The sequence below is a fragment of the Anopheles aquasalis genome, chromosome 2 (assembly GCF_943734665.1).
Source record: "Anopheles aquasalis chromosome 2, idAnoAquaMG_Q_19, whole genome shotgun sequence".
Taxonomy (NCBI): domain Eukaryota; kingdom Metazoa; phylum Arthropoda; class Insecta; order Diptera; family Culicidae; genus Anopheles; species Anopheles aquasalis.
The window spans coordinates 62,225,145-62,240,646 of record NC_064877.1 but is presented as its reverse complement, the minus strand read 5'-3'; the positions used below and the strand labels follow the sequence as shown (position 1 = coordinate 62,240,646).

Genomic DNA, 15,502 nt, shown 5'->3' with positions numbered 1-15,502 from the left:
CTTGGATGGATTCGCCTGGGTTTTCATGTGGTGGGCATCTTGGAAAACAATCTGCCGCGGTTCCGATTGTTTTGTCGGAGTCGGTACACCGCAGCCCTCTTTTGCGCCCAAGACGAATGGATAACAACGTGGTTCTGTATCGTGGCCGGGCCAACAGCGCAAGTCGGCACCACCTGCCTGCCACTGATCCAGTCTTCAGTCCCCCACATAGCGCAGTCGATCGATCCATGCACTTTCCTCTGTTACCAACGGGCACTAAAACCCCGCGAAATTACAAAAGCGCGTAATGCACAATCCAACCAAACCACACTCGACGGAAAGACTCATTGCGAATGCAGGACCTGCGACCCCCTGGTACCGGGGTGGCCACCAAGCGGTAGCGGCAAATCGTTCTTTGAATTATCCCCACAGCCTCCTTTTGCCGGACCGGAGAACGCAGCACTCCGGCCTCTGGAAGGCATCCTCGACCGGGCGAGGTCGGTCACTTCATAACATACGCGCGGTCCGGCCGTGTGCAATTTGGCAATCGGTGATCGCGCGGCCGGTGCACCAGTAAGTGCATCCCGAAACATGACCGAAACACTGGTGCCACGAAGCTGCTGCTGCTGGTGGTGGTGGTGTTGGTGAAATATTAAACACGAAACATAATTACCACCATCAGCAACGGGCCAGCCAACGGTTGGTTTGTCATTCAGACCCGTCAGAGGAAGCGCGGGCAATAGGAATGTGAAAGTAGCATTCCGGCCACCGGTCGGGTCCATCATCATCATCATCATCATCTGCTCTGCTCTGCTCTGCTTTGCTCCGATCGGATCGGTGCGCGATCGGTTTTTGATGTTGTTCCGGGCAAGGTGTTTTATGCTCCGGTGATCTTCGGTGCTTTCCGGGGACGACACCGTGTACCGGTTTGCCGATCGACATGTGCGGCGCTCGGTCTTTGTGATGCGGCGCAACAGGAGCAGCACCGTATGGTCGCTGCACCGACGTAAATAATTGCGCAATCACACATCGGTTTCGGGTTTTGGGAGTTTTTGTAGCCGCCTACCTGGCAGCCTGCCAGCCCCTTTTTGATGTCGTACACGACGCGATGCCAATTGCGCTAACGCGGACCGCACCGCACCGAGCATGGCACGACGGCCAGGAATGCAAGCATTTCTTTTCCGATAATTTTATGTATGCTACATTGTTGGGCGTAGCTTATGGGCATTGAACTGCCGACTGGAATAGGGCCGAAGAAGAGAAACACGTGTTACGGAACCGAGGAACGAAACTTGAAGGAGATTTGTCATCTGCGGATGCAATTTGCTATCTCTGCTCTTCCACGGAACCTATTTACGGCTAGTGCATCGGTTCTGATGATCTCTCGATCGCGATCTCGACGATAATTGTTGGATTGGGATCGATCGGATTGTGAAGCTAATTACTGTGCTAGTTCCGTGGAATCACTTCATCAATTGACAACGTCACCGGTTCGGTGAGATCGATTAGAGTTCGATTTGACGTCATACATCTTGAAGGCGCAGCGAGTATGACGTCATGGTTGCGGTGTGATTAATGTTGTCATTGATCGCGCTGTCAATGGATCGATCAGCGTATCCAGAGCAGTCGTTCTTCGCACCATCTCTCGTTCATTAGATCGTCGTCTTTTGCGTCACCACTGGTCCCTGATAACGTCATTGATGATCGTTTACTCAACGAGATCTCCTTGCGACGAGACACACTGGCTCGGGCCCTCTGGGGCGGATGATGCGCGCACACAACTTACGGTGACCTTCGGGAACAATGTGCAACTCAATTGGACGCAGTCGAGCGAAGCCCTGCCAAGGGTGGGCTTGCTTAAATAATTCAAATTAAATAATGAACGGTGTGCGGTCGCCGTCGTCAATTCAATGATGCCCTCCCATTCCCCTGGCTTGCTTGCGGCCAACACTAACCAACCCCCTTGTGTTTTCGGCTCTGCCCCGCCGCCGCCGCCGGTAATCGATCGGCCAAATTGCAAACATCAAGTACCCGTAACCAGGAAGAGGGAGAGTTCACGGTCCTTTGATCGCTGGTGTCGGGCGGCGGACGGACTGTTGGTGCATCCGAGCACGGAGAGGCCGGTTTGGTGGTGCGGTGGAGCGGTAGGAACGTTCCTGGGCTTCAGCAATTAATTGGTTAATTGTGGTCCGCAACGGTAGAATGGCAACCAAATTGAAGTTGGCTTGGTGGGCCAACTCACCAACTTTCCACCGTCCGTTCGCCCGGGGAACTCCTCGTTCTCGGTTTTTTTTTTGCGGAAGGAAAAGTCCCGAAATGAGGAAATAACAACAATAACAACGGGAACCAACAACTCCACAACCGGCGAGGGAAGGAACAGCATGACTCGGCCAAACCAGCGATGCTACCTTAACGTTTCCCATTTTCAATCGCTTTCCCTCGCCACCAAACACTCGCTTTTTATGCAAAACACCCGGTGGAGGTAACATTTTTGGACATTTTAATTAGCAGTTTCATTGATGGTGCCATGGCGGCCTGCCAGCCTGTCACTAGACTGTGTCCTTAGCATAAAACACCGAACCAAACAGCTCGTCCTCGGGTCCGCTCCGGTTCAAGGTTGCCCCCGTTCTCCCATGTGTTGATGGAAGGGTGCTGCTCCATTGATCAGCGATAAGATCGAGAATGAAGCAGCGGAGTGGAAGGGAAAGGGTTCAGCAAGCAAGCAAGCGACGGACACCGCGCCATGGCCGCCACGTACCAGTGGAGTTGTGCTGTTAATTAGAAAAAAATATGTTGCTACCGTACCGTACCGCCGGTTGGTTGCTTTGGCATCCCCCTTTCGTCCTCCGATCGATTCAATTACCCGCAAATTGGCCGCGAAACCCCCGAGCTGAGCGCCCTTCCTTCGCTTTCCTTGCTGCTCGTCGCAGTTGGAAGCCACCGCGTGCCGCTTCATTTAACCCGTCAATAGAGCAGCGCGCACACCGCCACTGGCCACTCAGACAGTGCAACCCCTTCTAGGGTACGATTGAGCGTGTTCCGGGTGCCAGCTGGAAAGGAAAATGTGGCTTGGTTCTAGCTAAATATTTTGCTTTCGATTTGGATGTTTTCTGGGTTCCCGAAAATTGATTCGTTCGTCCTTGTTTTCCCTTAAATTGTTTGCGCAAAAAGCAAAGCGTAACAATCGATTATAAACATTACAAGAGTCACCTTAAAGAATATCATTTAGTGGACGAAATGCGATGGAGACAAGGATATCGCAACGCATCTTTTGTTGGAAAATTGCAAATGTAATGAATTGAAATTGAAGTATCTTTGCTCTCGGTTTGGTGATACATTGAATCCTTCTATTGAGGTTCTGCTTTTATTTGGAGTTCGTCAATATTGAAAAGACAACATTAAGCGTAGAAGCACCTCATAGTCTCATGGAAATAAGTGTTCAGATCCACCTTTCAATCTTTCTTCATGCCGGTAATTACGATCAATACGATCCAGATTGTACAGAGCCTGTCTCTCTCTATTTCTCTCACTGTCTCTCCGGCTATCTCGCTGTATCAATGTCATTGGTGCTGCAACTAACCACTTCCTTGTGAGGTAAAGCGCACAGCAATAACCAGCAAGCAAGAAAAAAACCGGCAGCTACTGAACGGAGCAAGGAATGGCGCATAAAACGGAAAGAACCCGTCGCTGCCGCCACCAAATATGCGACGTTCCGGTGTGTGCGCGCGCGCGCGCGCCCAGTCGGTCGCGCCTGGCCACCGCTGTCGCCTCCGTGGCCGCCGCCGGCACTGTTTGCGAGTCCTTAGAAGAAATGATTAATTGCTACGGGAGCGCGCCGGGTGCGCTAATGTTATTACTACTAGCAGTTTGTTTTATGTTTATGTTGCCAGCTTTCGTCTGTTTTCGATGGCGTTTTTGTTTTGGTCGTTGCGGTCGCGGTCGTGGTCGCGTTCGCTGTCTCCTGGGCGCTAGTGTTTGCGTTTCTTTCTTTCTTGCTTTGTTTTCGCGTGTATGTTCTTGATGAGCCTATGACCGAGCGACGAACGCCACAGTGCCGGAGCAATCCTTTTTCAGCCATTTCTCGTGTCCTGTCGGCTCGTAGGTCGCTCGTTCACTCGGTGACCGAAAACCGGCCATCGGTGATCCGCGCTGTTGGCGCAGTTTCGCTCATTAAATTAGCACATTTATGTCTTTCGTCTCGCCGCGAACCACGGCAGCACTACGGGCGGGTGTGATGTGATGCGATGCGTTGCGATGTGTGTCTCTCGCTCCTCGATCCGCTGGCTCTTCATTCCTTCCCCCATCCCGCGGGGAGTGTCACTTTGGTGTCTGCGAGGACGAGTCCGACAGCATGGCTCCGTCGTCGGTTGGTGTCTTGGTTGGTTGGTATCGCGAATTTTCATAATTAATACAATCGGCCTCGGGGACGATGTGCCCTAATAAGCGGTGTCGTCGCCGTCGCCAGGGCACCGCAGCCGTTGCAACACCCATATCGGGAGTGATGCCCTTTTCGGGGAACTCTCTCCCAACCACAAGTGACCGGCGACTGGTCGGTGTCGTCGCCATCGACCACATCTTGCCATCGAGACCACAAATGGCCGGTCGTTGGCGCCGGACACTGATTTTCCGGCAATGAGCTAGCGGCTGGAGGGAGCATAAAACATATGTGCTAATGACCAACGAGGCTGCCGCCCCGGACTCTCTAGTATGAAGTCATTAGACGCCGGTCTCTAGGTGGTGCTCTCTATTCGATTCGCTGTGCGTTTCTTTCGTGGCACAGGATATGAGACACTCACCGCGTGACTTGGAATTATGTTTATCCTCCCGCGAAAGCACACAAGTCGTCACACACCTCATAACCGTCGGTAGAACCTCCGGGGAACAATCCCATTCCGCTGGAACGACGTGTTGCGGTTCTTCAGGTTGACCGTGACCGTGTCCGCGCTGTCCCCTCTCTCTCTCTCTCTCTCGGAAGGTGAACTCTATCCATGGTTCCCCGTAGTCGATTGGCTGGCGTGTCTAGACCAATCGACCGCGGCCTGGCCACCAAAGTCACTGGCTTCCTAGTTGTCGCGTGCCACCTTCACTTCCATTGCCGTCCTGATCGTGTCCTGGGTTGAACAAGGGAAAAGGAAGCGGGGGGGGGGGGGGGGACATTTGCTTACTTCACGTGATTTGTTGCCGAGCACGTCGTCACCGCTCTGGTTCGCGACGTGCGCCGAGCGAGAGTGACGATCGTGCAGCTGGCCGGCCTGGTTTCGTGTTGTCGTCACCCTTCTTCTCTCTTTTTCTTACACCCCGCGGTCGATGCCGATGCGTACACGGTGCGTGTCCTGGCGTCACTTCCTGAATCCGAAGCAAAGCATCCGATTGAAGGGATCCATCGGTCCGTCAGTTGGTTGGTTGCTGGAGGAGCAACGTACAACGTGTGTCGAATGTCAAAGCGGCGCTTCATTACGTTTCAGTTATCATCGTCCCGTTTCACGCGTAATGATGCCGGAAACATCATTACTCGCTCGCCAGTCACTCACTTGCATTGTTTGTGGCGATTTTTGATGCTCATATTAATGTTTTCTTTTATCTATTTTTCTTTCCCTCTCTCCACCGCAGGTCTGATGAGGATACATCCAGTGGTAACAAATACAACAGAATGGATGAGGATAACGTGCAGGATAAGGAGCGGTTTGCCAGGTAAGTTCACGCGATCGCATCTCTCTCTCCTTCTCTTCCTTCTCTTCGTCGTCTGTTTTTTTGCCGCCATTCAATAAACCTCAACCTCAACGTGTGCAGCATCTTGCAAACATTCAACAAATATTCACATCCTCGCTGCATCGCCCTCCCTTGTCCAAGATTATCGAACAAATTGGGAGGAACAATTCATTCAGATGTGTGGTGGCGGCCTTCCTGACAACAACAAAAAAACACCAAGGAACCGTACCGGTTGCGATCACTTCTCCGTTGCGTTCCCTCTTTCGTCCCGTTTTTTTGTTCTGTTGCCTCTCGCGTAAAGGTTTTGATTTCCCCACCCCGCCCGAGAGCCACCTGATCGGCGGGTTGTGGTTGGTTGAGGTGCAATTTCGTTAAATCATTTACCGCATTTTTCTGTGCGCGCGCTGCACCGCCACCGTCACCACCACCCCCGTTGATGTCGTTGTAAAACCGGTCATTAAAACCACCTTTCGGCAAATGTGGTGTGCCCTTGGTCGCTCTCTTCAGCTCCCCTCCAGGGAGAGTGGCGATGAGAATTGTTTCATTTTTGCGAAGATCATTAAATTTCCAATAAATCGCACATAATAATACCCAATCATTTCGTGGGGCCGCTCCATTGCGTTCCACTGTTTCACCATGTTGTTCCGAGTTCGGTTCGCGGGTTTTTTTTTCGGTTTCCGATCCGCGGATCGCCCCTTTTTGCCGAGAGTGCCGCTACGATGGTACGTTGCGATGCTGGGCAGCAGGTCCCAGTGTTGGCGCTGAGTGTGAGTTGTGGCGCATCGGTACGAGGTCAGGGAAAATCTGGCGCATTTTTTGCACCCGGACCTCCTCCTCCCGCTCGTCGACTCCGAAGTCGAAGCCGCGCGCTAATGATGATAACGACCTTTGTGTGCGCGATCATTATGTTTTCGGTATGGGACAGGTGAGGGGAAGAGCGTCCTGGGAGCCTGGTTGTTTGTGATGTCGGTACCGTCGGTGACATTATTCACCGGAATGCTCGCGTCCATGCTCTATGGTTTGTTGCCGCGCGCCACAAAACGTCAAACGTCCTCCGATCCTCTGGCATACCAGCGCTTGCGGTGGTAGGGATGCAGGGATTGGGGTGGAAATCTGTCAAAAAATTAAAACCCCTCACCCAGGAGGAGCCGTACCGGTGATGGGCGCGCGCGCGCACGCCACGATGGAACATTGGTGCAGCAGCAGCCATTGCTGTACGGGTTGACTCGAACTCGAAACCAACATTGCACACGGCATGGAGCAGAAGAAGTAATAAGAGAAGGAGTGGTGGTTCTGTCGCTTCTCCCCGAAGAATTGTGTGGCAGCAGAAAATTGCATTGCATTGCCAGCCGTCATCAAGTCGTGTCCCCGTGAGACGGATGAGTGAGCCGAGCATAAATTGAACCGAGCGCGCTCCGCAACGAAAAAACTATGTTGCTTCGCCGCCGCTTTGCGTTCCTCGTCTCTTTGTCCATCCTGGTCATCGAGCAGCATCGCTTCACGCGCTCGCCTCTTCTTTTTCGTTTTTTTCTGTTCAAGATTGTTGATGGCACTTTGCTTGCACCATGCCGCGATCTTGATCAGCCGTAAGAAACGGGTGATCGGTGTTTTTCTTTCCGTAGAGGAAAGCCGCACGTAACCGGGGGAGATGAAACGGTTTTTTGCGAAAACAGAGTGCACCTCAACAAATCGTCACCCGGTCGATCGATCGATCGCTGTTGCTGTTGGACGGTTCTCAATTTCTCAATAATGTTTACATTGGATCTTGGATGTTCCGCTTCGCTTGTTACTTCATGTTTTCTTGCTTAGTTTTATGCTGCAGTTTTTTTTGTTTTTGTGCCGCTGCTAATGTCGTGGTTTGTTTATTTTTATTCTATTACTTGCCATCAAATCGCAATCTCGTCGTTCTTTGCTTCGCGATTCTCCTGGGAGGCGGCCGCAATCCGGAGATGGCGCACGACTTTGAGTGTGCTCCTTTCCGTCCTCAACTCATGTACCTGTTGACACAGCATCTTTTCCTTCGCCGCTCTTCTTGACGTTGATTGAACGGAACATCGAAAGAGGGGCGGGCGTGCGACCGTTGGTAAATGACATTTAATTTAAAATCAATCAATAACCCTGCAACGGGGCACGCGGTAAATGCTGTTGACAGCGAGTGACGGCAGTGCGAGCATCGGATCGTTCCGGGGTTAACCAGACGCGATTGATCCGTGATCCCTTCGTGTCGAAATGATTTGCTACCAGCGCGTGATGCGCTGATGGACATTGCGGTAACGAGAGAAGGACAAACTGTAATTGATCAGATGGAGCTTCTTCCTTGCTTTTATATTTCAATGTCTGTGTGCTTTTTGCTGATAAATCGTGACAACATTTGTTTTCACCCGCTCACTGTCCGATGCATATAATTCCTTTCTCCCCTAATCGTGCATGTTAATGCCACTTTGTTGTTGGTTTTTCTTTGCCCACAAAGCCTTGATTTACATGTGGGGTAGCGGTAAAAAAACAGTGTCGGCATCTTGTGTTGCGCATTAATTGATTAATTAACACCTCATATAAAAAGAGAAAAAAGAAATGCCAAGATGCTGGCAGCAAAAACTGGCAGCCGCCCAACATCGTAAAAGAATGTGACGCAGGCGAGACATAGCAGCATAAAAAAAATATGCTAGATTAAAGTTATCACGCGCGCGCGCGCGCGAACGCATTCGCTCCCCCTTTCTTAGTGCGACTAACGTACTCTGTTCCGTTATATTAAGGGCAACCAAGAAAAAGACAGCAACAACAACAGCAGCAGCAACAAAAAAAGCCTACACATAATTACAAACCATCACCTTCCGCAACATGTGCTCTCGAGGGTGGTGGCGTCGTGAGCAAGTAAGGAGGAGAAGGCAAGGTAAACATTCCGCGTGCGCCGACCACCACCACCGGCAACGATTGGCGCACTTGCCACTTGGTCACGTGCGGATGGTCGATTTATTTGAATTCACGATCAGTTCGCCAACCGCCGGTCGGCCGGCCCCGGCTCCAGAACACGCTCCAGTCGGCGCCCTAGCGATGCAGATGGATGAAATCGAAAGGATCTGGCGTGTGCGGCTGGCTTGTGGCTAAAAAATAAAAAAAAAATTGAAAAAATACTCCTCTCAAAGACACGATGCGTGGAGCGGAGCGGTCGCGCGCGTGCCTCCAACACACACCGGCGAGAAGGAGAGGTCAGGAATCAATTGCAATCACAATTGGGTAGGCCCTGGCCACCGTTCCGTCCCTACCGTCTCTGCCCTGTCCAGGACACCGCCTCATGATGGACCGCGTAATGATGGAGTCGGTGGTGGTGGTGGTGGTGGTGCGTTGTGGTGTCGTGCGTGCATTACCTTTTGCGTGACTCTCGCAGGTTACGCGCTTTAACTTTACAAAATCACGAACCCACCATCCATCGGCGGCACGCTCACGCGTCTTTAAACGCAACCAGAGCAGAGCGCCGGGCGTTCGGCCGCAGGTTCGTCGTTTGTTGGGGCGAACAGTTCACTCTAGCGAGCGAGCGGCACGCCGTGTGCCGGGCGAGAATTGTCATGCTTTCCGGGAGCCGTTTTCTCACACTTCTCGCCGGCCTTACTGCCCTACTAAATCCTTTCGCACACCAACGCAGACACGCACGTGGTTCGAAGAAATATTCATTGTGGTGGGCGACCAACATCCTTCTGCGGTGTCTTCTTGAGGCATGATCGGAGGAGGCCCGGCGATTCCTTCCATGTGACACCTCGCTGCGTGCGACACTTTTGCCCAGACGGCGTGCGCTTTGATGTTTGCGTGCTGGTGTGCGTGTTTTCGGTTTCATTCATGCGCTTTTTCATGTGCCGTTTGATAGCATCGATCGGGTAGGGCAAGGTCAATGTCATTGCCACAGCATTAGTGTGTATCTGTGTGTGTTTAACATATTTTATGCGAAAAAAAAACAGATAATCACTTCATTTTCTTACACGAATTGCATGTCTCCTTGGACAAGTGTAGCTACGGAGAATCAAATCAGGATGCTTTTGGAACCATTTTGCAGCATCAACCACACACTGGTGGCACGCTAGCCCTTGATGGCCTCTGTGGCCTTCATCCACATTATTATCTCTAACGAAACGGAAATTCGTCTGGAAATCGTTTTCACGGAACGCGCTCAGCACAATTAGTGCGCATTCTTGGATAATCAACGTTCCTGCACCGTGGTTGTTGGGTGTTTTTTTTCTGGCTCTTCTGGAACATTTGTTGTCGTTTGCATAAAACAGATGCACATAAGCAAATGATTGAAATATTGTTGGTTTTAATTTTTTTATGCATTTGTCATTTTTTTTAACATATTCAAAGACGGACGAATGGTTTTGTGCATTTGCCCTTGAATTTTTGATAATGTTTCGTTCAGAACAAACAATATTTTTTTTTATTTTAAACCCTTCATCCAGTCTCGTCATGTTGCAAAACGCTGGCTGTCCTGCCAACGACGCTATCGGTGGAGAGCTCGCCCCAATCGCCCCACCAAAAACCAACACAACATTATTTCGTCCACCGAGCAAAGGGGGTTGTTGTGGCTGCTGCTGCTGCTGCTGCTTTTGTTGTTCGCAGGAGACTCAAAATTAACGCAAATTATGGTACAAAGTTAAGGCCCTGGGATGTGGCCGGAGAGCCAGGCAATCAGTTTGAGAGAAGGTTTTGGAAAACCGGGCAACACCAGGGGCTTGTGGAAGGCAGCAGATACACACTGCAGCTACGTTTTTGCGGCTCGCACTCTCCGTCCGTCACCCGGCGGTCGCACATCGCCGAGCGTTGCTTCTGCTGAACAGCTCGACAGCTTTGATGGACCTCCCTCTCACCCCATTGCTCGCTGGTGCTGCTTTTGATGGGGTTGCGACGGGGAGCGAGAAGCGAAAGCGTCGTATATCGACCGGAAAGATAATATGTCGATACCTATAACATAAGAAATTACGCCAACCTACTAATTAGTTTAAAGGCGCAGCAGTGACTGACTAGCGGTCAAGAAGGGTTGCAAGAGGGGTGGTGTAGAGGAGGGGGATCTTGTGTCGGACAGAAAAGTAGAGGCAGTCGCGTTGCCGCTGTTTCGATCTAGAGAGGGAGCTAAGGTTCGCCTCCCGGTATTCTGCAACCAAACGGTCGCCCAAGGTCCCTCTCCTTCCTCCCTCTCTTCGGAGCTCTCGTTTCGTATCAACTGGACGTAGAAAATTGAAGGATAGCATTAAAACAACAACAACAGCAGCAGGAACAACAACAAAAAAAAACAGCGCAAATAACGGATCACCTGCGGGCACATCAAACCACCAGCCAGCCAGCCAGCCAGCCAGCCAGCCTGTCCCGGGAACCTGTCGGTCGAAATCGGTTCTATCGGCAAGGTTTTTGGCTTCCCTACCGTTGCCTTCGCCCTTTCGTACAATTTTCCGCTCTCTGCTTCGAACCCATTCTTCTTCACCATGATCATCTTCGTCGGATGGTTTGGAGCAACGCGTCGAAAAAGGGGGAAAAGGAACACACACGAGCGCGCGCGCGTGGTTGAAAATCTTAAAATTCGATAACATAAAATAGAACATAACAGCAGCATCAGTAGCAGCATCATCACCAACAACAACAACGGTGGGGACAAATCACTTGATGACCGATCGATCGATCGATCGGTCGTTGATAATCAATCTTTTCGATTTCGGTCACCTTCCTCACCTCTGTTTTGATCGCGATGGAAGCGATATACTTTTATCGTTTGCTTAAATATATTAATTTTCAACACCTCGGTCCGCGACCGAAAGAATGCAGCTTCTCCCCGGGCCGTCCGACCGTCCGGTACGATCTTGCGGCCATTTATTAGGGATCGATAAAATTGGAGCATAAAAGTGTTATCGATTAGCATAATAACTATCATTGGGCGCGGGGCGGCGAGATGAGGCACTGTGGCTGCTACCGTGCGGATCGATCGTATCGATCGAGGTGACGCTTTTTTCCTGAATAATATGCTGCCGGTTTTTTTTAATGTTTTTTATATTCTCTACGCGATCTTTGTTCGTCCCCCTGGGATTTTTCCACAGGTCACAGGCTTCTTCTGTGACGGCTACCGTGGTGATGGTGACCGTCTCCGTGGATTGAAAATGAAGTCGTTCGTGGCCGTGTCGAACATGCCATCTCCCGAAGGCATGCGAAGATAATAATATTAATAAAAAATTATGAATATTGTTATTGTTGCTCGTGGTGTTGGCAGTGGCGATTTATAGGCTGATCTTACAACACTCTTCGTTTGTAAATTGACGACAAAAGACTTGGCGAGGCATTCCAAGAGGGAGAGAGGAACCCGGTTTTCTATCTCATGTTTTTTTCGTTTTTTTTTTGATAAATGAAAGCATCAATTAATACTAATATTCTGTCAACCAAATGGCTGCTGATTCATGGCTTCGCTGTATAATTTAACGCACCAAAAGCGCAGTGTGCGGCATGCCGGTATTTCGAATGCCCTTAGAAGGAGGTCATAAAATCTCCACTCTAAATAGTAGCTACGTTTTGCATCGTTTGACCTTTTTGGAAAATCATTTTGATTGCGCGTTCAAACGTCGCGATGAAGTTCATCAATATGCGATGCGATTGAAAACGGGATTACAGTGTTCGAATGCCAACAAAGTGGCACCTCTAACAACAATAATCCAGTATCGTCTTCGAGCGTGTCTGGAGTTTTTTTTGTTTTGTTTGTTATTTCATATTTGCCTGAAGGATTAGCAGACGGAATAGATCCTGCTCACGATTGGCACGATGCGCGCGCGTCATTGATGGTGATAGCAAATTGGATTCCCTGTCTTGATTATGACAGCTGGATGGGGTTCTAATCCTCCTGTCTATGACGGCTGCCACTTTTTCCTTTTTCCCCTCAAAAACAATCACCCTGATGACGATTGCAAATCATTTTGGAGTATTCCGCGCCCCCGTGGAAGAACAATGTTTTATCGCGAAGTCAAGCACCATGATTGCATGAGTCATAATCGGAATTACGACACTCGTTCTCTCAAAGGCACCTGCTTCAAATTTTGTGCCTGCCGTTTTTTGTTATTGGTAATCACGAAAGCAGGACCCTTATTTTAATCCAGTTACTACAATAAGCCACCGATGGAAAATATTGTGGGTAAATTGTAGCACAATGATGTTGCTTCAGTAATCCACTCCACCGGATGTCCTTTGATCAACTGCTGCACTCGGCAGAACACTTTACGCAACCCACACCATCAACCTCCATTTGCATTGTGTTCCTTTATGTTCTAGAGCAGCACAAAGAAAAACAGGCAAAAGACAGCCCCTGTTGTTGGTGTAATTGAGTAGCCTGAATCCTTTTTTATCACCCAAGTGAAAATTATACAAATTCAATTAACAATCCCTTAATTTTCACCCATTACAAGTGTGCTCGTGTATCGGGCGCCTCCTCCACCGCAGCACTCACTGATTGCACACAGCAGCATGCGTGATATGCTGCAATTGCAACGCATCCAGAGGGCGCCCCGGATCCGCCGCCCGGTACAAAGTGTGCTACTCGAGAGGGCGCGCGCGCGCTCGCACTCGCGATGCTCCCACGGCGAGATAAAACAGAAGAAACATAACCGAGCATAGGTAGCACCCTGGCATGGTTGGCCGGTGGTTGGCACCGATAATTTCCCGGTGATAACACAATTAAGATGCAAGGCAAGGGCGGCCGCGCGAGATGCCAGATCCGTTTGCCAGAGACCAAGAATGGAAACGGAAAACGCAGAAACGCGTCCCAGACACAGACAGACAGACAGACAGCAGCCCACAGGAAACCTGGTAAATGTTGGGTTTTCGAATGTCTCGTATCGCATTGTGCGAGCAAGGGGAGAGGGGAAACATTAAGATACAGAGAGACAGAACGTACCATCGAATCATACGCTATCTACTTATGCAATAACAATTGTTTCTGCTCGCTGCGTGGCTGTGCCCCCTGCTCCTCCTCGGGGGAGCCAAACGTCGATAACTGTTTGCGTAATTAATTGATAATGGTATGATATGTTTATAAAAGCCTTTGATAATGGTAATGCTAATTAGTATGTACGCTCGCTCGCGACGCTTTTACAAAACGGTAGCCAGGCCACTCCACATCCACAACTGATCTTCAATCTTCTCCTCCTTGGCGTCAATCGAAAAGGGCGGCGATCGAGCGGCAGTAAAGCCTGGTAGCCGAGGGCAGTACTGCTTTCCACAGTTTTTTTTTTTTTGTTTTGCTGTCCTTCAACAGAGAACGGGGTGAGAATCGAACGAATCTGAACGTCTCCATTCCCCGATTTTCTCCCGAGAAAGAGAGAGAGAGAGAGAGAGGAGGGTCTGAAATCAACTCATTCGCTAATTGCTACCTTAAATCCCACCAGGGGATATGGAAACGCCGAAATCAGACCTTGTGTTTGGCAGAGTCCGTTTGCCTTTTTATGCTTTTAACCACCACCCCGTCTCGCAAGACGGGCGGAAGGAGGCGGAGGTGCCGACGAGTCCCTTGGAGGCTTTTGTGAATGTTTTTTGCGGTTGTTTTTTTTCACCCCTCTGATATTATTTTCCTCGATTACACTGTCGATCGCGACGCCAAGTGTAGCGAGAACGAGGTTTTGCTTTCTTCCATTTTCTTCCCTCTGGTTAACCGAAAACGGTCAATTCGATTCGCGGCGGTCGCGCGAGTGATCCGAGTCGCCGAGAGCCATCGGAGCGATCGGAATGTGCCACACCAGAACTCCCTTAAGGGGGGGGTAACAAAGCTTCACCTTCGATCGGCTTCCGATTCAAAGCTTGAACGCCGTGGACTCTCTGCCTGTGTGTCTCGTCCAGCGAACGGTCAGCCATCATCATCAGCATCATCCCGGAAGAGCTGGAACCCTTTTTTTTTTCCTCCTTCCAAAGCGAAACCAAAGCCTCTCCTCCTTTTCTCCCTCTCTCTCTGTCTTGGGAGCTCTTTTTGAATACGAATTACCCCCGCAGCAAAAGCGTTTTCACCGAAACCAAAAATAAAACGAAGGAAAGAAAGAAGCTTCAACCCGCTTGTAGGTAATAGCGGTAATTATGTGATGTGATCAACCCCATCACCCCCTTACCAGGAGGGGGGGTTCCAGGGAACAGCAGAGGGACGCCAGTTCGGGAGTGTATTTGTGTATAATTAGCATGAAATAAGAATTTACTACGCTCGTCCGGGGGCTGGACGGTTGCGATTGCGACACTCCAATTCGTCCAACCAACCGTAACTTTCGTTTCGCTCCCCATCGGACCATCTCGGAACCTCCTTTTTCGGTGTTTCGGAGTGGTTGGCCTTCATTAGGAACACTCGAAGCCGCGGGTTTGTGTCCACTTCATCCGGAGCGTCCCGGTTAAGGCAAGCTGCTTCTCATTCAAATCGGAAAGCCATCGATACTCATGACGGGCGCGCGCGCGCGCTCTCGATGTCTCGATTTTGGAGTCTTCGTCCGGGACCAGAGCCCAGTCACTCGTTGTTCCTTTCTTTGATCGTTCGTTGATTTCAGTGCCCGCAAAACAAATCAATCAATCAGAGCTTTGCCTCCACAACAGCTGCATATTAGAGTTTCCTTCACTTCTGTTCCGATCCAAAGTGATCGTTTATCGCAAGCTGCATAATCAGCAAATGCCGTCCAAGAATAAGGACTCCTTCCTTGTCGCGGTGCGTTTGCTCGTGTGTGCTTATACCGTTTTTGGCATACTTGCGGAGGTAATTATCTTTGCGCTCTCCAACGCTGGACAGATTAATATCAGACAACGCATTTTTTTGAGGGTTCTTCTCCGAACTCCG

General features: G+C 50.2%; 1 protein-coding gene across 5 annotated transcripts in view; it reads left to right on the top strand.

The window, feature by feature from the left end:
* LOC126569333 (aryl hydrocarbon receptor nuclear translocator homolog) overlaps positions 1-15,502 on the top strand; it is a 190,496-nt gene that overhangs the window by 93,587 nt on the left and 81,407 nt on the right. For all 5 annotated transcript variants that reach the window (XM_050226337.1, XM_050226339.1, XM_050226338.1 and 2 more), the window contains one exon: positions 5,590-5,670. In XM_050226337.1, the coding sequence (XP_050082294.1) occupies positions 5,590-5,670 (81 nt within the window). The remainder of the gene's footprint in view (positions 1-5,589; positions 5,671-15,502) is intronic.